Source organism: Stegostoma tigrinum, chromosome 32 (assembly GCF_030684315.1).
Source record: "Stegostoma tigrinum isolate sSteTig4 chromosome 32, sSteTig4.hap1, whole genome shotgun sequence".
Lineage (NCBI taxonomy): Eukaryota > Metazoa > Chordata > Chondrichthyes > Orectolobiformes > Stegostomatidae > Stegostoma > Stegostoma tigrinum.
Window position 1 is genome coordinate 21,931,788 of NC_081385.1, and position 26,652 is coordinate 21,958,439.

The 26,652-nt window shown below is 38.9% G+C and overlaps 1 protein-coding gene across 7 annotated transcripts in view; it reads left to right on the top strand.

The window, feature by feature from the left end:
• The window catches only part of gramd1ba (GRAM domain containing 1Ba), a 562,055-nt gene that overhangs the window by 205,546 nt on the left and 329,857 nt on the right, over positions 1-26,652 (top strand). For 5 of the 7 annotated variants that reach the window (XM_059639090.1, XM_059639091.1, XM_059639093.1 and 2 more), the window contains exon 2: positions 23,840-24,969. The exons of the other annotated variants lie outside the window; for them this stretch is intronic. In XM_059639090.1, coding sequence (XP_059495073.1) covers positions 24,629-24,969 — 341 coding nt within the window. In that variant the 5' untranslated portion in view covers positions 23,840-24,628. The remainder of the gene's footprint in view (positions 1-23,839; positions 24,970-26,652) is intronic. 7 annotated transcript variants of the gene reach the window in all.

Genomic DNA, 26,652 nt, shown 5'->3' on the forward strand with positions numbered 1-26,652 from the left:
TAGGGAAGTTAAGAAGGTGCCGTCATTTCTCAGACTTTAGAGCTTAGGAGTTGGGATGTAATGTCAAGGTTGTACAGGATGTTGATGAAGTCCTTCTGGAGTACTGTGTGCAGTTCTAGTTACCTTGCAATAGGAAGGATATTATTAAATTGGAGAGGGTTCAGAAATGATTTAGCAGGATGTTGCTGAGAACAGAGGTTTTGAGTTACTTTTTAAAAAAAAGGGCTGGACAGGTTGGAGATAATGGGAACTGCAGATGCTGGAGAATCCAAGACAACAAAATGTGAGGCTGGATGAACACAGCAGGCCAAGCAGCATCTCAGGAGCACAAACGCTGACGTTTCGGGCCTAGACCCTTCATCAGAGAGCTCTGATGAAGGGTCTAGGCCCGAAACGTCAGCTTTTGTGCTCCTGAGATGCTGCTTGACCTGCTGTGTTCATCCAGCCTCACATTTTGTTGTCCTGGACAGGTTGGGACTTTTTGACTGGAGCATAGGAGGTTGAGGGGTGACTATTTTATGGAGGTTAATAAAATCATGAGGGGCACAGATAAGGTGACTAGCAAGGGTTTTTTTTTCCCGAAGGTGGGGAAATTCAAAACTAGGGCATATTTTGAGGTGGGAGGAGAGAGTTTTTTTTCAAAGGAACATTAGGGGCAACTTTTTTACACAGTGGTTTGTGTGTGGAATGAACTGCCAGAGGAAGTGGTGGATGCAGTTACAGTTACAACATTTTAAAAGACATTTGGATAAATACATGAATAGGAAAGGGTGGGAGGGATACGGGCCAAAAGCAGGCAAGTGGGACTAGTTTAGTTTTGGAACATGGTCTTTGTGGACTGGTTGGTCCAAAGGGTTTATTCCCATGACATTAAGTATCTCCTGATTTAAATGCGTGAGAGTCAGTAGGCAAAGTTAGTGGCAGTGAGGTCCCCTAAGTGTCATCAGCTTGCATGTGGAATCTCAACTCCAGTTTCACATGATGGTGCTGAGGGAGATAGCGTACAGGTAGTACAGAAAGGAGCTGAGTTTAGGAAGGGATTTCAGAGGGATCAGTACAGAAATGGGAACAGCTGTTGCTGCAGATATTTCTTTGACCTGATTGATTGTTCAGAATGGAATCAGGTATAGGCAGTCTCATCCAAATGGATAATAAGGTAGAGATATTGGAGGAAGGTGGTCTGTGAAGAAGGAGAGGAGTGAGGGGAAAGGGGTTAACAATTCTTGTGTAAAAATGCACTCTTTGAAATGGCCTCTCTGAGGCCAGTGTGGTGGGAAACTGAGAGTAATGTTCCTATCTCCAGATAATCCTTAAGGAAAGTTTTGAACTGTTTTTTGTTAGTAGCAGCTGTTAAATGTTTTGACAGCTACCATGTTGATTGCTCTGGATATAACAAATGGCTTGGTTCAGGATGGCTTAAAGATATTGATGCACAAATTAGATTGCGGATCCAGTGGAAGTTCCTAGCTTTGCTATTTTATTTATTGTTAAAAATGCCTCAGTATATTTGAGTATAATGAAACTCATTACTTAACGATAAACCCAGAAAATGGGTGCTATTTGTATCTGAAGCAGCATTGTGTTATAATAAAACTCTGGCATTGCTAATATGAGAACAGTCTAACACACACAATATTTAAAATCATGCCTGCAAACACACTAATCAGATAGTAAGTACTTCCCCAAGGGATTAAGGAGTCCTTTGCAATTATTTTTAAAAATCTTAATGCCTTGGAGTTTGCATTTTCTTTTACAGATATTTATTGCTGATAACATTGGTAACTATGGATAACAGTGTGGAGCTGGAGGAACACAGCAGGTCAGGCAGCATCAGAGGAGTAGGAAAGCTGACGTTTCGGGTCAGGACCCTGCTGAAGAAACAAAATGAACCGACCTGACCCAAAACATCAGCTTTCCTACTCCTCTGCTGCTTGACCTGCTGTGTTCCTCCAGCTCCACACTGTGTTATCTCTGACTCCAGCATCAGCAGTTCTTACTATCTCATTGGTAATTATGGTTTGTTTCTTTGCCCTAAAGAACTTGACGGAAGCATTACGAGTTATCATTGATCAAATGTGCATGTGGATGAAAGCAGGACAAGAGAATTTATATTGTCTTGATCACACCCATGTATTTGAGGAGAAATAGGTTACTATGTAATCCTATTCAACCAACAATCTTCAAAGGGGGTTCAGTTACTTACCAAGGCCTGTGTTGTTTGTTCATGCTTGGTTGGAATGATATTTGTTGGTTTAATTTTCGCCAAATGACCCTCAACCAAAATGGGGAGGTGATGGCCTGGTGTTGTTATCGCTGGAATGTTAATCCAGAGACCCAGGTAATGTTCTGGGGACCTGGGTTCAAATCCTGCCAATGTTGGAATTTGAGTTCAATAAAAATGTGGAATTAAGAGTCTAATGATGACCGTGACTCCATTGTCAACTATTTGGAGGGAAAAAAAATCCCATCTGATTCATTAAGCCCTTCTAAGGAAGAAACAGCCAACCTTATCTGGTCTGGCCTACATGTGACTCCAGACCCACTGCAATGCAGTTGACTCTGAACTGCCCTCTGGGAAAATTGGGATGGGCAATAAATGCAGTCTAACCAATGACACACTCATCCCCTGAATGAATAAAGGAAAAAAAACAAAATGACATGTTCCTTTTTCTTGACCCTTACCTTGAAGGTAATTCTGCATGGGCATTGTATTCCACAATGAGACGTTAGCCTGTCGAGTGGCTAAAAGGGTTGATGATGCAGAGTTTGTAAAGACAATGCAATGTTCTTATTCGTTTAAAAAAAATTCCTTTCCCGTGTACAAAACCATTTCAGCCAAACAGGCACTGGCATTATTATTCTGGAATATTAGTTTCCATTAATTGCTGGTAACTGTTAATGGTATTATTGGGAATCTCCTGTATCATTGCTTTGGTCAATTAGAGGATAAATCCTTTCACAATGAATGCAGAAAACACCTTCCCAGCAATTGTACCCAGCAATCTTTCCAGTGTTAACTTCTGGTGAGCTTACCAGTGAATGGCAAATGTTTCCAAGAGTAGTTCATGATAAGTAAGGGCTAGAATTGGACGAGGGCTGCTGTAAGGGATGGGAGGTAGTTAATGAGGCATGTTTTGGAAGATACAGCGAGAAATCTTGCTCCGTGTCATGGTGAGAATTCTTCCTAAAAGACTTGATGCAATTCACATTTACCAAAAAGAAAATTAAGATTCAACCCTAGAAGTCAATGAAGAATTGCTTTTGCAAATTTAAAATACTATCTAAAGTCTGACTATTCATCTGCTTCCTAAATTTTTATTTCAAAATTAATCCAAAACTGTAACTAATTTTTATAAAAATTCACTGAAGCATAAAATCACGAAAATCTTTTCGACATTTAGACAATGTAGTCAACTGAGGATAATGTAGTTATGAGCAGAATTTATTTAAACATGGATTTTTTGTGAGATAATGAGAATCAGACACCATTATTTCTGTTAACTTACTTTTCATAATTTCTGATCTGGTTAAATGTTGGCCACCAATCTTCTATGTGCATCAGTGAGGCTGATTAGTAGAATACTGGAAGAAATTTTCATTGTTAATAGTCTTACCTGCATAAACATAGAAATAATCAAAATGTGGTTGCTGAATTACATTATTAATATTGGAACAAAGTTGCTGGAAAAGCTCAGCTGGTCTGGCAGCATCTGTGATGGAGAAAACAGAGTTAACGCTTTGGGTCTTGTGACCCTTCCTCGGAACAGTTCTGAGGAAGGGTCACTGGACCCGAAACGTTAACACTGTTTTCTGCTCCACAGATGCTGCCAGACCTGCTGAGCTTTTCCAGCAACTTTGTTTTTGTTCCTGGTTTACAGCATCCATAGTTGGTTTTTATTTAGTATTAATATTGGACTGTGTATGTCCGATAGCAACAAAACCTGGCAATGAGCAACTTAAAAATATCGCCTCTGATCCCACCGATTTTCTGAAAATATAGCAGTAGCATGCACAAAATAATAGGAGCAGGAGTAAAAACTATATCCTGTTGAGCCTGCTTCACTGTGGCTAATCATCCATTTTAATGTCTTTCATCCACATTATTCTCTTATTCATTTATGTTTTTCGTGTCTAGATAGTTGTCATTCTCTTCTTGAAACAATCTGTGACTGAGCTTCCCACAGTCTTCTGAGATACAAAATTTCACAAATCTGAGTAAAATTAAAATTTCTCATTTTCATCCTAAATGACTTTTCTGTTATTTTGAAATTGTGCCCTTTGATTCTCAACTCCCAACAGGGATAACATCTTAACTGCATCTTCCCTGTCCATCCATTTAAGTAATTTTTAGGTTTCAATTAGATCACCTCTTATTCTTAAACTCTTGAGAATATAGGCCCAGTTTCCCCAATCTTCCTTCACAGGATAGTCCTGTCATCCTGGGAGTGGGCCTAATGAACCTTCATGGCACATTGAATAGCAGAAATATCCTTCCTAAGGTAAGGGGACCAAAACTGCACGCTGTACTCCAGGTGCTATCTGATCAGGATGCTGTGAATCTGAAGTAAGATTTTGCTTGTCCTGTACTTAGATCTTGTTCCAATAAAGACTAAAGCTCTATTAACCTTCTTAATTGCATTCTGCTGTTGCATATTAACCTTCAATGACTTGTTTATAAGAACAGCCAGCTCCTTTTGTCCAGCTACATTTTCTGACTTATGATCATTCTATAAACATGCCTGTTCCTCTAACCAAAGTAGATAAATCTCACTTTTGTATATTCTTCTTCATCTACCATATTTTTGCTCAATCATCAAGTTTATCCGAAAACTGTTGAAGCTGCTTTGTACCTTCATCACAACACCCATTCCCACTTCACTCTGCTATGTGCAATCTTGGAAATATTACCCATCCAAATCTTTGATCTGCATTGTGATCATCAGGGGCCCAAATTCTTATCCTTATGATATCCATGGTGATGGTCTACCAGTGTGAGATTGACTGACTAGTTTGTTTTTACATTTTTCTGCTTTTGGCCAATATTGAATGCATGCCAGTACATTACTTCCTATCATCTGTGTTTTAATTTTGCTAACTAGCCTACTGTTATGGATACAATCAAAAAGCCTTCTGAAAATTCAAGGCCCCAACACCCACAAACTTCCTTGTATCAATTCTGTTGGTGTCATTTAAACAACATTCCAACTTGTCTAATACAGTTTCTCATTCAAAAATCCATGCTCACTCTGCCCAGTTGATCATTGTTATTCTAGTGCCCATTTATAACATCCTTTATAATAGATGCTAGTATATTCCCAATTACTGATGTAAGGCTAACAGTTCTGTTCCTTGTTTTATTTCTTCCTCCCTTCTTTAAATACTGGGTAAAATTTGCCAGTCCAGAAGGAACCATTCCAGAATCTATAGAGTTTTGGAAGTTAATCACCAATGCATCCACCATCTTTGCAATTTTTAGTCTTTCCGATATATATCATTATTAGACTCCCAGGACTTATGAATCCTCTAGCACAACCATTTTATAAATACTAATTTCTTTTAATTTCTCATTCTGCTCAGTCCCTTAGATTTGTCATTCTCAGAGATTTCTTGTGTCTTTGTCAGCAAACTCAGGCAAAAAATGATGGAGCGATAACAAAGCATGGAGCTGGATGAACACAGCAGGCCAAGCAGCATCTTAGGAGCACAAAAGCTGAAGTTTCGGGCCTAGACTCTATTCCCTATAATAAATTTCTTGACTCCGGCTGTAACGGACCCACCACCCCCATTTGCTGCTTCTTTTTTCTAGCCAGTGAATTGCCTCATGAGAATGCTTTGTAAAGTGATATTTCTTTAGTATAGTTGCTATTTTGATTAAATTTGTGGAAATTATTTTATTTTCACAAAGTTTCACTCATCATTCCTTTTGAGAACGTAGAGCTTCCAACACCGGGAAAATCCTGGGATACATGAATTGCATTAAAATGACAAAAGCAGTTAAAACAAGTTGCATTTGTCTTTTGTTGCTCCCCTAGTGCTACTAATGAGGCTGCTCTTTGTGATTTGGTTTTCTTCATTTATTGTTCAAGTAACTATAGGAACAAGTAGCTGAAGCCAGTCACATTTCAGAAATAACCCAGGTGGCCTCAAAACAGGGATTATGGGAATTGGCTGTAAAATTTAAACATTTGATGTAAGGCACTACAATAAAGATATTTGTATATAGTTACAGCAAATAGTCCTCTTCTCCCTTTCTTATGTTGCTCTCTCACCATCTGTTCCCTAACCTCTTTAACATGGTTTCACAGGCAATGAGTATTGGCGAAGCTTCTGTCCTATGAGGAAAAAATAGATAAAATTTGAGATAGCAACCCAGTTGCAGATTTTATGCAGCATCTTTGAGATTGCAACACTTAGGTGCAGATTCCTACCAATGTGGGCAGTTTTGTTGAAAATTGATTACGTTATATTCTAAATAATCCTCAGTGTGCAGCTAAAAGAAAATAATGGATTGTATTTTAATATCTTATTACCTGTAAGGGTGCAGTGCTTACTGTTTTGAAATAATAACATTGGCAGCAACTTAAATAAAAACCAAAAGAACTGTGGATGTTGTAAATCAGGAACAAAAACAAAGTTGCTGGAAAAGCTCAGCAGGTCTGGCAGCATCTGTGGAGCAGAAAACAGTGTTAACGTTTCGGGCCTGGTGACCCTTCCTCAGAACCGAGTTCTGAGGAAGGGTCACCGGACCCAAAACGTTAACTCTGTTTTCTCCTCCACAGATGCTGCCAGATCTGCTAAACTTTAACAAGCAACTTTGTTTTTGTTATCGGCAGCAACTTCTGGCAATTGCACACGTACGGTTACACACACAAATCTGGAAGTAGCTACCTTGTGCTAGAATTAGAAAGTTTGTTTTTATTATGTTTTGCGACTGCGTCTTTAATTTTGAATACAATGGAGGACTGAAGGTTGTTATGTGACCTGTTCTGAATGTTTTCTGATTTCAAGCTTAGCTATTAAAGTAGTACAAGTTGTCTTACTAGGAAGAAAGTGCAAGATAGTCATACCAATAAACACTGACCAAACTAATCTTGTGACAGTGGATAGACTGATTGTCTCCAAATCACAGGGATGTTTTGTGAATGTCAGATTTTATAAACTGTTAACATTTAAAAAGCACACTTAATTCCATGACAGAATCTCTAGGATAACAGCTACCAGTGCATTCTCCCTCTGGAAAAGGACAAAGCAAGTAAACCTTTGGGGCATTCAAACTATGGACTGAATCTGTGAGAATTAAGTGTCTATTACAGCACAGAGTGGAGTATAAAATTAAATGATGCATCTTCCTGTAGTCTAGAAATTTAGTTGTCAACAAAAAATAGACTTGTTTTCTTGACTGTTAAATACAGCAAAAGTCTTAAAACTTGAAATTTTGTTTGATCAATCTGACCAGTTACTAGGGATTTTAATATCTTTTGAAAGAAACTATTGCTCTTTACACAGATAATAACAATTGTTCTGCTCCAAAATGTGCACAATTCTGGAATCTTGACTAGTGATATGGCATTAAGTACATGATGATATTTACTTTATGGTTTTTTTCTACTAAATAGGCCAGAAAAGTAGAGAACGTATCAATTGCAGTTGTAATTTTACCACTGCAAAAAGTAGTTATTGCTACCAAAAAAAAAGCATTTGCATTTATATTGTTTCTACCACCTCTCGAAACATTTTATTGGCATGGAAATACTTTTAGTGTAATCGCCTTTCTAACCTGGGGGGAAAAAAAGAATCCTCTCTGGCCATGATACTGACTTTTGTATTTGTAATGCATAAAAGTCCTCTTCCATCTTTTTTTCTTTCTCTCAATTCTACCTTTCTTTCTTTCTCCCATTTCTGAGTTGTGAATTGTGTGTAATTCTAAGTAACAGTGCCAAAAATAAAAAAAAATTCTAACGATACCTTTTATCTCAGTAAATACAAGATAAATTGGGGGAAAAAAAACAGAAATCTCATATCTTTTTGTAGCTGGATGGTTTATAGAAACAGGGTTATCAAGACTTTTGTGTAATTACTTTTGTGTGAGCCATCTGCTTGAATTGTTGTGGAGCTCGAGGAACACAGCAGGCCAGGCAGCATCAGAGGAGCAGGAAAGTTGACATTTTCGGTTGGGACCATTCTTCAGGAATGGCGGAAGGGGAAGGGAGCTCGGAAATAAATAGAGGAGCTGTGGGGGTAGAGAATGTAGGTGGGATCGTGATAGGTGAGCGCCAGGTAGGCAGTGGTGGGGATTGGTCAGTGAGGTGCAAGGAGCAGATAGGTGGGAGAGAAAATGGATAAGTTGTGTTGGTCAAGGAGGCGGGGAAATACATAGTCTAGGCAGCTGTGGGAGTCAGTGGGCTTGAAATAGATGTTGGTTTTGACTCCCACAGCTACCTAAACTACACCTGTTCTCACCCACCCTCTTCAAGAATCCGATCCCTTGCTCCAATTCCTCCACTCTGCTGTATCTGCTCCCAAGATGGGGTGTTTCACTCCCAACCATCCCAGATGTCCTCTTATTTCAAGGACCACAACTTCCCTCTCTGAGTTCGATGGTTGAAAATGTTCTCAACCACATCTCTTGCATTTCCCGCATCTCTGCCCTCACATACCCTTCCTAAAACAAAGACAAAATCTCCCTTGTCCTCACATATCACCCCATCAACCTCCCGTGTCCAAAGTTTCATTCTCCCCCACCTACAATCTGACCCCACAACCAAAGATATATTTCTCTCCCCACCCCTGCCTGCCTTTCTTAGGGACCGCGCTGGCCGTGACTCCCTTGTCTGCTCCTTTCTCCCCACTAGCCCCATCACTCCTGGCACCTTTCCCTGCAATCACAGGAAGTGCTACATCTGTCCCTACATCTACCCCCTCGCCCCCATTCAAGGCACCAAACAAACCTTTCAAATCAGACAGAGGTTCACCAGCACATCCGTCAATGCAGTCTGTTGCATCCACTGCTCTGGATGTGGCCTTCACTACGTTGGTGAGACCAAACGGAGGCACGGTGACCATTTTGTAGCACCAGTGCTCTTCTGGCAACAAACGACAACACCTTCCTGTTGCGAACTATTTCAGCTCCTCCCCCCACACTCTCTCTCTCTCTCTCTCTCTCTCTCTCTCTCTCTCTCTCTCTCTCTCTCTCTCTCTCTCTCTCTCTCTCTCTCTCTCTCTTCCCCCCCCCCCCACTCCCTGGGTGACACATCTATCCTGGGTTGCCTCCAGTGTCACACTGGCGCCACCTGCAAACTGGAGGAGCAGCACCTCATATTCTGCCTTGGGAGCCTACAGCCCAATGACCTCAATGCAGATTTTACCAGTTTCAAAATCTTCCCACCTCCAGCCTCATCCCATTACCAACCCTCCCTGTCGTCCCCTCCTCCTTGACCTGACACAACCTGCCCATCATCTCTCCCACTTATCTGCTCTTCTCACCTCACTGACCAATCCTCACCATTCACGACCCGCATCCCACTTACCATTCCCAGCGCCACTCCTCCTCTCTCTATTTCCAAGGTCCCTTCCTCCTCCCCCATTTTTGAAGAAGGGTCTCGACCCTCAATGTCAGCTTTCCTGCTCCTTTGATGCTGCCTGGCCTGCTGTATTCCTCCAGCTCCACCCTGTGTTATCTCTGACTCCAGCATCTCTGGTTCTTGCTAGCTCTTCCTGAATCATTGCAGTCTTTGTCATCAAGGTACTCTCAGTGTTGATACGTAGGATATTGCAGGATTTTTAGTTGGCAACAATGAAGAAACAGTAGTACGCTTCTAAGTTAGGATGGTGGAAACCTTGAGACAATAGTGTTCCCATGCAATTTCCATCCTTGATTTCTTGGATGTTATAAATTATTGTTTTTGAACATGCTACTGAAGAAGTTTTACTGAATTGATGCTGTGTATTATTTTGCATATGCAGTGTACAAATGGTGAGAAGGTGGACAGGGTGCTAGTTGAACAGGCAACTTTGTCTTAGGTGGTGTTAAGCATGTTGAGTGCTCTCAGAGCTACTTTCATCAAGATAAGCATTCCACCACATTACTGATTTGTACCTCGTAGATTGTAGGATTTAGTGAGTCAGGACATGAGTTACTTTTTGTTGAATCCCAGTCACTTTGCTCTTGTAGTCATAGTTTTACACGGCTAGTCCAGTTCAATTGCTGATCAGTAGTGACCTCAGTCTGTTGATGGAGATAGTGATGGTAATGCTTATGAATGTTGAGAGCCGGGGGAGGGATGGGGGGCATGCTTTCGTATATTCCCTTGTCCATTGCTTTCCACCTGTGTGATTCAAATGTTACTTGCCACTTATCAGTTCAAACTAGAATGTTGTTGAGGTCTTGCTGCATGTGAACATGGGCTGCTTCAGTGCCTGATGAGTTGTAATGGGATTCGAAGATCTAAAGCTCCCCATCTTCACCTCTCTTCTTCATTTGTTCCTTACACGTAAAAATCCAACTTCTTTGACTAATTTTTGTTGTCATTAATCTGAACGTTTCTTTTAATTTTATGTGTGTCCTGGAGGCATCATTTTTTTCAAGGATTCTGAATGAGATTTTCTCTGAAGGCTACATCTTGTTATTCAAGAGCTAATTTTTCTTGTTCACTAATTCATTTATCAGATGATATTGTCAAGTTGTATTTATGTTTTGTGTTATATGTAGTATTTGAGCTGTCACAGAAGAAGAATTAGAAGAATTGATTAATATTCATAATTAACAACCCTCTTAACTCAAAGTGACAACATATAAGGAAAGATTTTTTTAGACGCCACAGTGTTTAAATTGGCACAAAACAAGGGGCTAAGTTAATTTTTATTTAAATAACTGACACCAACTTAAACATGCAAAAATATCCTTTACCGTAAGTACACCTTCTATAGACTGGTCAGGTCACAGCCAAAGTATGTAAGAAGCAGCCTGTGATTGGATGGGCAGATCTCGTCACTTCTGTCTATTCTGTCTGGTCTGGTCCAGTGTTGCCTTTTTTGTGATCTTTCAAATGATCGCCCTTTTGGAGTGTTTTGAAGCTTTCAGGGACACTGCTACTGTGATGAATTTAGAGTGCTAAAAGCCTCCCTATGGCAACTTGGGATGTTTCAGTACTTTAAAACTGCTGTTATAAATACAAATGATTTTTTTTGGTTTTGGAGCTAAACACTATAATCAGAAGTTAACATGACAGCTTCTGACGTTATGATAGAATGAAGGTAATTGCTGAAACAGCTGTGATTAACTAAATTTAAATTCCTCAGTTGCCACAGTGAGATTTGACATTGCATCTCTGGATTGTTAATGCAGGCCTCTCAATTATTCATTTGCTGGTGAAATAACTATGCTGTTGTACTGTTTATGGAAGAGCATGCCTTGGTAGGATGCAGTAAGATCAGGAGAAAGCTCATTGAAACATTTTTTTAAAAGCTAGGCAGGAAGAAAGGTAACTTAGTCAAAATGTTTCTTTTCAAGACAATTTATAATAAAATTTATTTTAATACACTTGAATGGAGAGAAGGTATAATGATATACCCTGATTTCGTAATTGTCCCGTCATTATTGCCTTGGCAATAGAGAGTTTAAAGCGGAAGGAAAGCATAAGAAACTAAAGGCTTTTAATGATAGGAAGTAGTTCTCATTCTTAAAAAAAAGAGGTCCTGCTGGTGCCAGTTAATTTGATATTATTTTAAAGAAAATTATTATCCAGTAATAAAAATATAGTATGTCTGCCTGCTGTGAAGGTGTCTGACTGATGATGGCATCTGCCATTTTTATGTTTCAACAGCCACAGCCAGTTGCCAGTTTAAAAATGTAGAATGTCTACTATTAAACCACAGAGTTACCACTAAAATTCATAATCCTTTGAACTGTAGAATTTTATAGCTCTGAAAGAGGCCATTTGAGTGATCATGCCTGTGTGCCAGCTCTTTGAAATAATTAATTCCATCAGCCTTGAAGAGGCCCCCATATAGGTTCATACTGACAAATAATTAATATGGTTCAGTGAAACTGTCTAAAACTTTTCAACACTTCTACATTTCTTGTGAAACTTAGATTTAGCATTCATTTATTGTTAATTTGACTGGAGTGAAATGAGAAAATTTTGTATGTAGCTAAATTTTAATAGCTTCTAAATTATTTTTCTTTCCATACATGCATTTTGAAATTTTAGTCTAGTGCAGTTAATTTTTCAACATAGTAAGAATGCTTCTTTGATTCACATCCTTAATACTGAATGAGTGATAATGGGAACTGCAGATGCTGGAGAATCCAAGATAACAAAGTGTGAAGCTGGATAAACACAGCAGGCCACGCAGCATCTCAGCAGCTGACGTTTCGGGCCTAGACCCTTCATCAGATAGGGGGATGGGGAGAGGGTTCTGGAATAAATAGGGAGAGAGGGGGAGGCGGACCAAAGATGGAGAGAAAAGAAGATAGGTGGAGAGGAGAGTATAGGTGGGGAGGTAGGGAGGGGATAGGTCAGTCCAGGGAAGACGGACAGGTCAAGGAGGTGGGATGAGGTAGTAGGTAGGAAATGGAGGTGCGGCTTGAGGTAGGAGGAAGGGATGGGTGAGAGGAAGAACAGGTTAGGGAAGCGGAGACAGGCTGGGCTGGTTTTGTGATGCAGTGGGGGGAGGGGAAGAACTGGGCTGGTTTTGGGATTCGGTGGGGGAAGGGGAGATTTTGAAGCTTGTGAAGTCCACATTGATACCATTGGGCTGCAGGGTTCCCAAGCGGAATATGAGTTGCTGTTCTTGCAACCTTCGGGTGGCATCATTGTGGCACTGCAGGAGGCCCATGATGGACATGTCGTCTGAGGAATGGGAGGGGGAGTTAAAATGGTTCCAAGCGGAATATGAGTTGCTGTTCTTGCAACCATTTTAACTCCTCTCCCCATTCCTCAGACGACATGTCCATCATGGGCCTCCTGCAGTGCCACAATGATGCCACCCGAAGGTTGCAAGAACAGCAACTCATATTCCGCTTGGGAACCCTGCAGCCCAATGGTATCAATGTGGACTTCACAAGCTTCAAAATCTCCCCTTCCCCCACCGTATCCCAAAACCAGCCCAGCTTGTCCCCTCCCCCCACTGCATCCCAAAACCAGCCCAGCCTGTCTCCGCTTCCCTAACCTGTTCTTCCTCTCACCCATCCCTTCCTCCCACCTCAAGCCGCACCTCCATTTCCTACCTGCTACCTCATCCCACCACCTTGACCTGTCCGTCTTCCCTGGACTGACCTATCCCTTACCTACCTCCCCACCTATACTCTCCTCTCCACCTATCTTCTTTTCTCTCCATCTTTGGTCAGCCTCCCCCCTCTCCCTATTTATTTCAGAACCCTCTCCCCGCCCCCCTCTCTGATGAAGGGTCTAGGCCCGAAACGTCAGCTCCTGAGATGCTGCTTGGCCTGCTGTGTTCATCCAGCTTCACACTTTGTTATCTTAATACTGAATGATTCACTCTATATGAACAGTTTTAGCCACGCAGATCAGTTTCAGTGTCAGTTTGGAAACCTGCACTTGTTCCTCATGTATCTTTCAAATGTGTAATCTCACTGTTTTTAAAAAAAAGAGTCACTGACAATTATCATTACTGACATGCTATCTTTGTCATCTGATGTCATTACCCTTTGAGTAATCAGTGGTCTTATGCAGGATTGTTGACACTCTTGCCTCTCAGCTAGCTGATTCAACTAACAATGAGGAAATTATTTTTGAAAAGCTCAAAAATTTTAGGAAATCCTAAAGCAATATGGTGAAAGATGTGTCTCTTCAAGTTTATTATAAAATATATTTTTTGGCTACTGGACAACAGTTTCACCTTTTGAGCTCTCCATTCAAACCAAATTATGAAGTAAAGGAGCGAAGTTGCACAATTTTATTCTGCTTCCTAAATGGTCATTAAATGATTTTAAACTTTCATTGATTATCAAACTTAAACTTGTCATTCTGCTGAAACACAAGCTGGAATTTGAGAACATTGATAGAACAGTCTATTTTTTAAAAAAAGTCTGTTTCTGATCAGGAATTTTCAGAGTGATATTACATGCATGTTGGACAAAAAAAGTGAGGAAATAATTGACTTATTTGAATAATTTGAGCTATCAAAGATCTATAGTTTGCAATGTCAGATTTTTGGGATCTTGCCCTCTGTTTTTTGGCATTGATCTGCTCTAGTTAGTAGAGTTAAGTGGAAGGATGGCTTACTATAATGAGGCAAATGGATGGTAGTGCTGCTTCAGTGTCCTGTCTGACATGTTCTGGGATGGGAATTGGGTGGACCTCACAGTTGCAAAACCCATATTTTCCCTGCTAAATTCCAGAATGCCACGACTCACTTGTCACACTGGCATCCATTAATATCACAGGCTCCAGCAGAACAAATGGATTGAAAACTCGCAGTGTATACAGTTTCTTTGTGGCCTTGCTCCCTGATTGCCAGTTAGTGTAAGAGACACTGGCTCTGATGGTCTCGTAGTTTGCAACTTTTGTGGTTTGATCCCATAACAAATTTGCAGAAATGGCAGCAAACCAATGCAGCTGGGTTCCTACTATTTTCTGAAAGTTTTTGCCAGTTTCCAGCTGGAGGTCCTGTGGGACTTTAGTGGAAGACTTAAAATTCACAACAATAGGTTAAATTTATTGTTTTAGTCGCTTAGTGGAATGAAGCTGATGTAATTGTACTGTTTTAAAATAAAACCTACATTTATTCAGGGTTCAGTATCGCAGACCAACCCCTGATAGAATGCCTTTGTTGCTTATTTTTTCCTAGAAAGTGCTCTTACCTAGATCTCAAGCATATTAATGCTGAGACATCAGTGTGCCCTCCACTTTGTTTCACTTTACTGATTTTATTCCAGGCCCTCGTTATCATCCTAAGCTTTGGAAAGTGGAGAAAAATACAGAATTATTTTAAAGGGCCTTTTAAAAAGTAGTGTTTACTAAATTCATTTGTTGAGATTTAGGAAGAATAATTACATCCAAGTTTTATATTTTCTACATTATTCCAAATTGAACATGGTAAAAATTCTAACTAAAACATGATTTTACTTTAACTCTCTGAACATGTGTGTAATCTGAAACGAGAAAAAGAATGAAATAATGAGAGCTGGATATGAGCTTTGCAGAGATTGTTTCTAAACTGGTTAATGTTTTATCAATATACGTTTTGTCCCTCCAGATGTGTTCGTCAGGTGCTTATGCTGAATCCATAGGCACTGACAGAAAAGCAAGTGAACAACGTTTGTATTACTGTAGGTTATACTCATTCAGATAACTCTGTTTGTACAATACAGACTGAGCAAACTCCTGTTTATTGATTGTGCTGAGTGGTAAAACAAAGTCAGGGTTTATCATTGGTTTTTGTTCACGAAAGGAAGCGAACTTTAAAACTGGCTGAGATTCTTACGCCATTACTGTATTGAACTATGTGATTGCTTTTGAGATTAATGCAGCGTAGATACCTTACGTCATAGGAGCAGATGTAGGCTGTTTATTTCAATAAGTTAGCTTCACAGTTTGGTGAGATCATGGCTGATCTGATGATCCCCACTTCAACTTTCCTGCCCTTCCCTTTTAACCCTTGATTGCCTTACTGATTGAAACTCCTATGTAGCTTGGCCTTGAACATGCTGAACAACTTGGCCTCGACAGGCCTCAGTGGTAAAGAGACCTGACAGTACCATAGTGCAGCAAAATATTTGAGTACTGTGAGATTGGAAGATTTGGGTGCATTGCGCATGTATTTGTGAACTTTTAGAGAGCTCTGCTAACTGGTGTTTAAAACAAGAGGACTTTATATTGCTGCCGAGGAACCATACGTGTAGTCAGGATCTTATGAACCATATCTAGCTTGAGTGGTCTGTATGAGCATTTTTGACTTTAAGTTTGCTCTCAAAATACGTTGTGGAACATGTATGATCTCTGCTGTTTTTTGATCCCCTTTTCTTAAATTACATGTATTTGTAATAGTGCTAGACATTGGTGGGATTGCAATTCAACAATAATTTGGAGCATCACTTCTGTCCAAATACAAGTTATGTTTGACACAATGAAAATTTCATTTTTCAAAGTGCATCCCACTCTCAATTTCTATCAAATTATAGGAATTTTAGCTTTCTTTCACTGTTGAGAAAGTGTTAGTACATTGAGCAATAATACAAGACAGAAATGTGACCCTTGTCTATTCTGACATAACATGATTTTTGGAGTGTGATATCGTTCTTCATTAATTTAGTAAATTACTTTGGAAAGGTGACAGATGTATTAAATGCAAAGATGGTAACAGTTCTACACTTGGATTTGGAGAAGGCAGTTGACCCTGTCCCATAACTAAATTGCTACATGAAGTCTGTGGATATATGGAAATATGTTAAACTAGATAAGCAAATGGTTATTTGGCATATAACATTGAATAGGCATGCATTTCAGCCAGTTCTCAGTGGAGTGTCACAAGCTGCAATGTTGCAACCACGCTTCTGAAATTTTTGGAAAGGATTTAGAGGAAAGAGTTATATGGAAATTTAAATACTAAATTGCAAACAGTGATGAATATTGGTGAGTGCCAATTCAAATTCAAAAGGCTCTGTATAAACTTGAGAAGTAGTTGGAGAAATGGCAGATCCGGTCTTCAGATTATGAGGTCCAGATTATGGACATTAATGTATTCTAATTTAGCACAAAATTCAAATTTAAGATCTTGGAGTTTTACTGGCCTAGTCAAACAAAATATATCATCACCACCATGTTCCCACGCACTTTTCTAAAGAAAAGTAAACAGAATATGACATTTAAAACATAAAAGCCAAGAGAAGTCCGGCAAAACCGATTTGAGCCCAGTTGAATCCTAACCTGATATGCGTTCTACAATTTTCATATTCCATCCCTTACATGTTATTCAATCATTGCAGGGATGGGAAGATCGGTTACAAAATATAAGAGAATAAAATATAGAAGGGAAGATTAACTATCCTGGGTGTTTGTTTTTTGAGAAAAGAGAACACAGGGTGGGGATATGTCGGAAGTGTTTACAGTTAAGAAAGTTTTGAATGAAATGTTCAAGTCAGCTTTTCGCAGTATACAGAATTTAAGCAAAAAGGGTCATGCTTACTATTAGGGAAATTTAAAGAATAGAGATATGCGGGAGAAGTTTCAAACAAAAAACTAAAAACGTGGAAGAGATTGACGGATTGATAAAAGTGAAGGAATAACAAATGGGAATAATGAACAATACATATGTGGATAGTTCAGATATATGTACCAAATCAAGCTCTTCTCTTGCCTGAAACCATTCCATTATGCTAATGTTTTGAGACTTGATGTGTTGAAATTACATTGCCAGGAATAGAATTCAGATTTTTAGCTTGAGGATTGTGATTTCTTCTTATTTAAACAAAAAAAAGACATATCAGAGCACATAAGGACACCAAATCAGCAGAAAGTCAGTGCAATGTATTATTACATAACATATTTTTATCATTTGGAGTGTGGAATACAAAGACAATCACAACTGCACAGCAGCCAAGAGCGATGTTCTAGAGCCAAGCAGTTTGAGAATGAGCTGGAGTTTGCTGTATATTTGGTACGAGATCTTAGTCAGCTTCTCAGATATTAGTTGAAAACTACAGTGTGACTGGGTATCGGATAAAATGACAGCTTTCTACTTTGAGTGCGACTCTTTTGAGTGAATTGCCTTTCATGAAGAAACCAACATTCTTGAAATAATATGTGGAATTGTTCCATTTTATGCTTGGTAATGTTAAACTGTTCCAGAATGCATTGATTGATCTTCACACCATTTCACTGATTTGGTTGATGCGCAGTTTTAGGTGAGGAAGGTGCTTAATTAGGTGAGGTGATGGTGTATACATTTGGAGGACATTGAGGACATTGTGACCAATTACGTGTTACTTAAAGGCCTCAGCCTGCACTCACTGGCATCAACCCAGCTGCAAGGGTACTTGTTTGTATAGGGCATGCATGACCGATCAACGTATTTAAGCAATTTATCGGACTGGGAGAGTGTGGGAGAGACGTTGAGATCCCCTCAATCAAAGGTAGTTAATGAGATATCCACTGGGAGTGAACCCTCTGCCCTTGCAACTGACCTTGCCTTGCCTTCCTTTCCCTGTTGGGATGCATTGTGACCACCTCCCAAAAAAAACTCCTGGAACTATTGTGCACTGACATCACACCTTATTCTGTGGTGCTCTATGATCCTGAGTGCTCTTCTGGCAGTAGTCACTGCCTCCTTTTGTGGTGCTGCTGGTGCCTGACTGGCTGGTAACTCTGACTGACAGGTTGAAGTTTCTACCTCCAAGGATTTAATTCCAAGTGAAGGCTACCAATGGCTTTGCCAATGTCTGACTGACATTAGATTCCGTGGGTCTTCCCTGGAAGAGGCATCTGATCGGATAGAAGACCCAGGTCCGGTCAAGATTCCACTAATTTTGGGAGGTAGAGCCCCTTGGAGAAACTAATTTGGAGTTTATATCTCACTATCAAACAGATTTTCAATAATCATGAACACTTTGTAAAGGACTGTCAATGTATTTTCGAACATGCTGACTTTTTGTCTCATGTTGTTCTGATCATATCTTGTATTAGCTTAGTAGGCAATGCATTGTATAATTGAAACATACTGAATAAAATGCATCTTTGTTAAGTTGTAATTCGTTGATCTAGGCATCAATTTGATGTTACAGTTGGCCACAGGACTCTTTGTTAGGAATTAGCTCAAAGATGAAACAAGCACCCCAAGAGCTCTCTGCTGCTCCGAGCCTCCTAGTATTCTGCTGTTCATTGAATATGCCCTTGCACTTTGGAAGAAATAACAAAACATTACTTCACACTTATCAGAGTTACATTTCATCTGCCTAATCCATTTATATCCTGGAACCTAAGACCTTTTTTCTCATTGTCAACCATCTGCCATTCTTTGTGTTAGCAGCAAACTTAGTTACCATCACCCCACATTCTCATCTACATTGTTTATATCATGAACAATGAGGGACCCAGCTCCAATTCCTGTGGTATGCTACTTGACACTAGCCTCCCATCACACATTTCTGTCCCCTGCCACAAAGCTAATTTCTGATCCAACTTGCCGAGTTACCCTGGATCCCTATGCTTTTACTTTGTTTATCAGTCTCCTGTGTTGGACCTTGTGAAAAGTTTTGCTGAAATCCATGTAAACTACATCATCTGCACTGCTACCCTCATTGAAGCAACTGATCACCTCTGAAAAATTCAACAATCTTCAGTTGTTATCTCCAACATGAGTAAAAAATGGCTGAAAGGTTGTATGAACTATAAATGGTGTTGTTCTGAAGTTTCTTTTTCTAATGTTAGACCAGCCAACTTGCTGACATTAGTTCAGAATCTACCATGTGAGATTCCAATGTTTTTGAACAGAATAGGCAAAATGACAAATAGGATTGTGTCATCCATGTGTGGACAAATTCATTTGGGCAATCTTTAATATTTAAGAATTATTGAGTTCTTAAATGCACTGCATTTAAAATACTGATGTTTCCACAACAGGACAAAACCTGGGTTGAAAGGTGTAGATTTGTGTATGGTCTGTAGTTTTCGCCGGAACCGATGGGAGAACAGGATCAGGTGGAGATGTGTTTGAGGCTTGTTGTTTGCTTTGATACATGCTAACGCAGTAGAATTGTCACCAAGGGAGCACATTGAAAGCAAACACCTTCAACTGCAAGATTCAGCAACCAGCAGACAACAATTGTTCAGGGCAAAACAGTCAAAAGTATGATGATAAATTGTAATACTGGGTCCTGCTATGGGACTCCTTTTCCAGACTTTTACTTGTTATGCAAAGCGGAATTTGCACAGTAATTCTGTGTTTGCTATAAACATTTACCAGAAACGGAGTAGACTTTGGTGTGCACACAGCAGGAGCAATACTAAGGGGATACGGAGCTTGAGTGATACTCATGAGAATAACACTACTATTGCAAATTCTGCAAATGAATATATGTGAGTTAGCATCTTCTATTGTTTATGGTGGATCTTGTGCTTGCTTGTTTTAATCAGTATAAACTATTAATTTTAGCTAAGTGTTCTGATGATATCTTTGAAGATTTTGCAGTTTATAGTTTGGATGATTGCTGCTACTTTCTCGCACACAATTGTGCGTTGGTTGCAGCACATCAGGTGGCCATTTGGTATATTGTGTTTGTACTGGCTAACTAGCCCTACCCATTCGTCCCGTGTAGTCTGCAAATATTTTTATTCTATTCAGGCGCTTAACCTAATCCCTTTGAACGCCTATTATATCTACTTTCATCACACTCCCAGGGAGTGCCTTCCAAAATCTAATCACCTGGCATTTCTTTTAAGTTAATGTCCTAGTTCTAGACCATTCTAGCAAAGGAACCATTTTCATCCATTTACTCTGTCCCGACATCTTTCAAAAATGTAGAATTTCACACTTCTGTGTATTAAGTTTTGTCTGCTACGTGTCTGCCAATTCTGCTATGCTGTCCATGTCCACTTGAAGTCTGTCACTATCCTCCTTACAGTTTACAATGCTCCTACGTTTTTTGTCATCACCAGATTTTAAAATTGTGCTGTATACACCCAAGTCTAGGTCCTCCATATGGATCATGAAAAGCTTTAATTCTGGTACCAATCCCTGGGGAAAGTGCTTATCTTCATTTTATGTCATTCAGCAAACCCTGTTTCTGTTTTGCCACTGTTCCTTTTATTAGATGAGCTTTTAACTTTGCCAAAAAGTATGTAATGTGGCATTTTGGCAAATGCCTTCTAGAAGTCCACATATGCAACATTAGCTGCATTACCGTTATCAAAAAACACAATCAAATTAACTAAACTAATTTTTATCTTCTGCAAGTAAGTGCCGATTTTCCTTAATAAATCTATGCCCAAGTCGTTATTAATTATGTTCCAAATTTTTATTTCTGGAAGTTTTCCCACTACTGAGGTTAAACAAGTTGACTAACTGCTGGGCTTATACTCATACCCCTTTTTGAACAAGGGTATAATTGTGGCAATGTTGGAAGGAGTGAGGACAGCAGTAATCACTCAATCTTTTTCTTGTTCAGCAATTCAGGTGCTTAGAATTCCTTGGAATTTGTGTTCAGTATTAGATTCATGTGAGTTTTTGCTGGACGCATTGAAGTCCTGTTTCTTAAATAATCATGAAGTGTGTATTTGCAGTTTGTTGGATATTTTGATGGTGTGATCCTCTTCACCAGCTCATTGTTTTCATATGAGAAAGGGAAAAAAATTCAGTGTACTTGTTGGGCTGAAGGGCCTGTTTCCACACTGCAGGCAATCTAATCTAATCTAATTTAATCAAAACAACTGAAATGGAGCTTAACATCAAAGGAATGTTTAACAAGGGATCAAGAATTTAACAAGAATTAAAGGAATTAATTAACAAGAATTTAAGGATCCTGGGAAGGGGAGGGGAGTAAGTGAAGAAAATGCTTCTTCAGCACTAACAGGACATTGAATATGCTAATAATGAAACCTTTTCACCAAGTGTAGTCAGAGTTATAAATTAGAAAATACAACAGCACATTTGCATAAAGCAAGTCCCAAGGAGATCAATCTAGTAATAACTAGATGTGATGTTGTTCGAAGATTAATTACTGGATAGGACACTTGGATAAACTCCCCATTCTTCAAAATAGCTGAGAAGCTGGTGCAGGGAATTCCAGAATACAGGGGCAGGGTGGATGGAAGAGTAGCAGCTTGTAAAGGGGGGAAAAAAAAGTGGATAAAGGGCTAATATTGGTTGACCAGAAGGTAGTGGCACCAAGAACTGATTTGGAAGTGAAGTAGGTGTGATGTATAACAGACAGCTCGTGGAATTGACCAGAATACTGAGGCAAGTCAGAACACTCTGGATGAATTATCATTGATGTCTGATGGAAATGAGAAATACACATACAGGTCATTGGAAAAGTTTAGGTGAAGCAGTGATGAAGAGAAGATGGTGAAGGGAAGATCAGTACTGTGAAGGTTGAAAAAAGATTTTGTTGAGGAATGGATTTTAAAGAAGAGGGCAAATATTAAGCATCCCTTAATATTTGCTCACAGAAATCTAATTTTGAAGGAATTTTTCAGCAGCTTTAGTTTTTAACCATTCATGATTTACATAATATGAATATATTTTTGATCTTTTGTTGAGTGAAGGTTATTACAACAACAGCTATTTCAATTGCATCTGCAAGATGGGACAAAGGGGAGATTGCTGCATAACCTTGAAGGACAAATATGTCATCTTACTAAATTAAGTTGGAGGAGTACAAAAGTCCAAGGCTTGGTCACATTTTTTTAAAGTTTGTTTTACATTTTGTGTCAACTGTACAATATGAAACAAGGTCAGTCAAGATAGCTCACAGCTTCTGTGTGACAGGTCATGATCCTTGGCAATATTCACCTTGATGGTACTGAGATATGACTGCAGTGATGGCTGGTGGCGCTTAGAATGTCGGGGGTTTTGTTCAGGTTTTCTTTATGGCCTTTGGTGGCCATAAAACCTGAAAACTCACCGCAGCTGGGAACTGATGGCCCAGGGTTATTGGAGCAGCCTCATTTAATCAGCAATGAGTCTGCTGCATCCTGGCCTGTTCCAATTGTCAACATGACAATGAGGTAGGGCTGTCCAACGTGATGTCTGTGTATATCCTGACATGGAGTGAAAATTGGGAAGGCAAGTTGCTCCAGTTGGATCTCCAATTCCTAGCAGCAAGTTTTTAGAACATTGGTGTCCTTTCAGCAGAATGTTTATATGTTGCTCAGAGCTCAGCAGATTAAATGACTCAAATTGATGAAATTTGAGGAAGTAATAGCTGTTAAACATCCTTCACTATATTTGCATGTTCAGTACTTTTTCTGGTCACGATTTTACTGTTATCTTAGTTTATATTTTTATTTTATTCTTTCTTCACCTTTTTAAAAAATATTTTTCCACTATGGCCCTACCTCTGCACATTGATTTATCTCCTTGGCATCTGGATGTGTGAGATTAAGTATCCTCTCATTTTTCATTCCCTCTGCCTCTTTGTCTTTGGCTCAACTGAGATTGGGAAAGAGGAACACCTATGCTAACTGAATATTCGGCCAAGTGATTTATAGGACAAATATGTCAGCAGTGTACATTTAGATTGTGTACATTTAGATCATGTACATTTTAGCTGAGATATGGTCTACATATCAATTGTAAGGTCTTTCTTTGGGTTTGGTAGTAGATCCTGAGCAAATAGTTGACACAATAGTTAATCATGTATAGATTTTGGTTTTCAGCATAGTGAGGTTTCTTTAAATCTCCGATTTGATTTATTGTATTTTGGTGTTTTGAAAGTTCTTTCAGAAAGAAAGACCTTTCATCTTACAAGATTGTAACACTGGTTTTCTAGACAACACAAAATGTTCTTTTAGAAATACCTTGCATGTTCTTGCCCAGAGGAAGATGTGTAAGTGGATGTATGATTTGAAAAATACTAAATCTCACTTGTATATTTTTCATCTTAAAATCATCTCACACATGGAGAACATTTTAAGGGAATATTTTATAAACCATTGTACTGTTCCACCCCACCCCCACCCTAAGATGTTAATTTTTGTTGGTAGGTTTGAATCACAACACTGGTATGTCAGTGAAGTGTACTGTCTCCTTGAACTGCACAGATATGATGTAAATGTAACAATGTATAATCTATAATATGCTCACTAAACAATGCATTATTAGTTGTTTATCATTCATGTGAATATTTACAATAGATAAAACAAATCTTTATTCTTTTTAGGGGAGCACTGCTGGTTGAACTTGTGTGTGCATCCTGGTTATTGAGTCACTAATCTTCACTCTCTCATTCTGCTTACATCGAAAAGTATATTTTGTTAACATGAAAAATAATTGACTCCATGATGTGGAAGAAGAGTGGCATACCATGCAGATGTGGGATTAAGAGTTTGCCCATGCATCTGATGAAGGTTTGACAACGATCTTGTTCGTTAACAACCACTGAATAATGTAAGCTGGTCCCATGTGGCAGAGACTTGAATTACATGCTACAATTGCTTATGCATGTTTTATCTTCTGCATTATCTAATATTACAGCTTCCCTGATGAGCATCGGTCTCTTCATCACACCTGCTGCTGCTCAAATCCCTCTGTGGATCTTGATTGGGTTTAATTTTTGTTTATCGTACCTACTGTCTCAAAATGTATCGGTAGACTTCCAGACTACTCCTATCTTGCTACTGACAGTTAACCAACTCTGGAGAGCTAAAGTACACCAAAGAAGTTCCAGCAACAATACTTCAATGTGATGAACAGCTAAAAAAGACTACAATTTGCAAAATATTTCATTCAATATATGTTAAGTATTGGATTGCACAAAACATCATTTTTAAAGGAGCAACAAAAATAAGTAAACTAAACAGGTACTGCATCTGATTTTACAGCGTAAGTGATTTCACAGTGACAGCAGCTTTTTGTGGTGCCTGATTTGTGAGCAGTCATTTTTCTTGTAAAAGACTGTCTTAGAACTGTGTTTTGCAACACAGTAAAGAAATATTGCAAAACTGTAGAGATGACTGATATGCTACAGCTTCCTGCTGTACAGATTTCATCTTCAGGAAATGGCGCTGTGGCCTGGTCAAGATCCTCGACACCAACACTTCGCAGAAAGCGTTTTAAAATGAAACATTGGAAGAATGTTCAGAGTGAGAAAGAACAAATGGTGAGCAACATTTACTGTGGCCCAATAACCAAAGAGTACCTACAGCTTCCTTCTATTGAGATTACTCCATCAAGTGATGAGGATACTCCTTGGTCAAATTGTTCAACACCAAGTGCTTCTCCACGCCGCAAACGCTTCCTGTTGAAGAAATGGCTGAAGGTTCATGAGAAAGGAGAAGCAAGTGAGACCAGGTAGACTTTGAAAATAGTACTAAGAAATGAACATATAATGTGAAGTGTTATGAAGTAGATTTCATCATAAAAATGCTAATACCAAGAAAAAGGCCTGGTTAACGGCTAGGATATGTAGCGCCTAGAATGCCTGTCTACTTCTGTAGTGATTACTAAATCTGTTTTAAGTTAAAACAAAAGTAGCTCCATAAACTGAACACAGTTTATCATTTACTTACCTTTACAAAGAAAATGCACTGCCTTATAAAACATGGCTCTCAGACAAGGTTACCTACATGCTTCTAGTTTTTGATATAATTTAGAAACGTAGATCTCCTCACTATTCATATCCCTGTGTTTATATACTTGCAAGTAATAGTCCAGAGTATTTACTGTAATGCTGTCAAAAGTATATAACTCCTGAATTAAATTGTGATTAGACTTTTGCAGAAAGGTTGTTGAAATTTACTGCTTGAGACTAGTTTCTATAACTGTAAAAGTTTTCACAATTTTAACAGGCATGCTGGGGGAGTGAAAATATCTGGGCAATGAAAATAACTATACTTCTACCTTTCTTACATATTTACTAATGACTATCTAGTTGCCCCAAGTTAACCTCGGACTTATGACCAAGAGACAAGATGTACATTTGGAAAGGTTCGGGTTGGTGGGAGGGATGGTTAGGACTGGAGTTGATAAATTGGCAGGTGGGGAGGAGTTTGTTCAAGAAGATTGAAGTGTGTCAAAAAAAATTGAAAATCACACACTGCCACACATTCAGTATTGATTCAATGACACAGAGGGAGTTGAGTCCGGCTACTTTGAAGAACCAAGCATTTCATCATTTTATGTAGATTAAGTTAGCCTCTTAATTTATTGTTTTCTGACATGCACCATTTATAAAAACAATAAATCTTAAAAAAAAATTAAAGTGCTGTTTGTGCTGCACCATTTTCCATTTAAACAGCTAGGTTTATCTAAAAAGCTTTAGAGTATCATAAGAGGTGAATGTGGCTTGCACCATCCATGTGGAAACATTTAGTATAATTATTAAAGCTTTTATCTTGTTTTGGGTGGGTGACTAATCAAAATGTTCAGTACAAAACTTATCAAACTACCCTTCATCTATGTGAATTTAAGGTAGAAGTTAATTTTAGGAACAGAACAACTTAATTTTCCTGCAAATTGTTTACAGAACTCAGTTTCCATTATTGTTTAAATAACTGGCCAATTTCCATGATGAAGTTTGCTGTGTAATCTTTTTACAGCAGCAGCTCACTATTGTCCAATTTGGTCCTAATAGTATTGACAAAAGTGGAAATGAGGAATGTTTCTCTAACGGATAGGTCAAGTGCAGTAAAAAAACTTTGTTTAATAAAGATGAATTGTTGATTGAGGGAAAAGTTGGCTTGTTAAAATATTCTGTAAATGTTTTGGCATGTTACAAGCTTTGAGAATTGTGATATCAGTACCATGATCTGGAATTATGTTGAGTTTGGGAATTGTATTTTCAGGAATGATATGTTGACCTTGAAGGAGTTTGCAGTTGAATTTATTTATTGGAGTGATATGAAGGCTTTAAGGGTTACGTTTTGAAAATCAGATGCTTGCATTTGGCTTGTATTCCATTGGTATCAGAAAATGGGATGGCTTTTTAAATTAGTATGTCTGAGTTAATCAGAAGGAGCCCTTAAGGAAGCCATT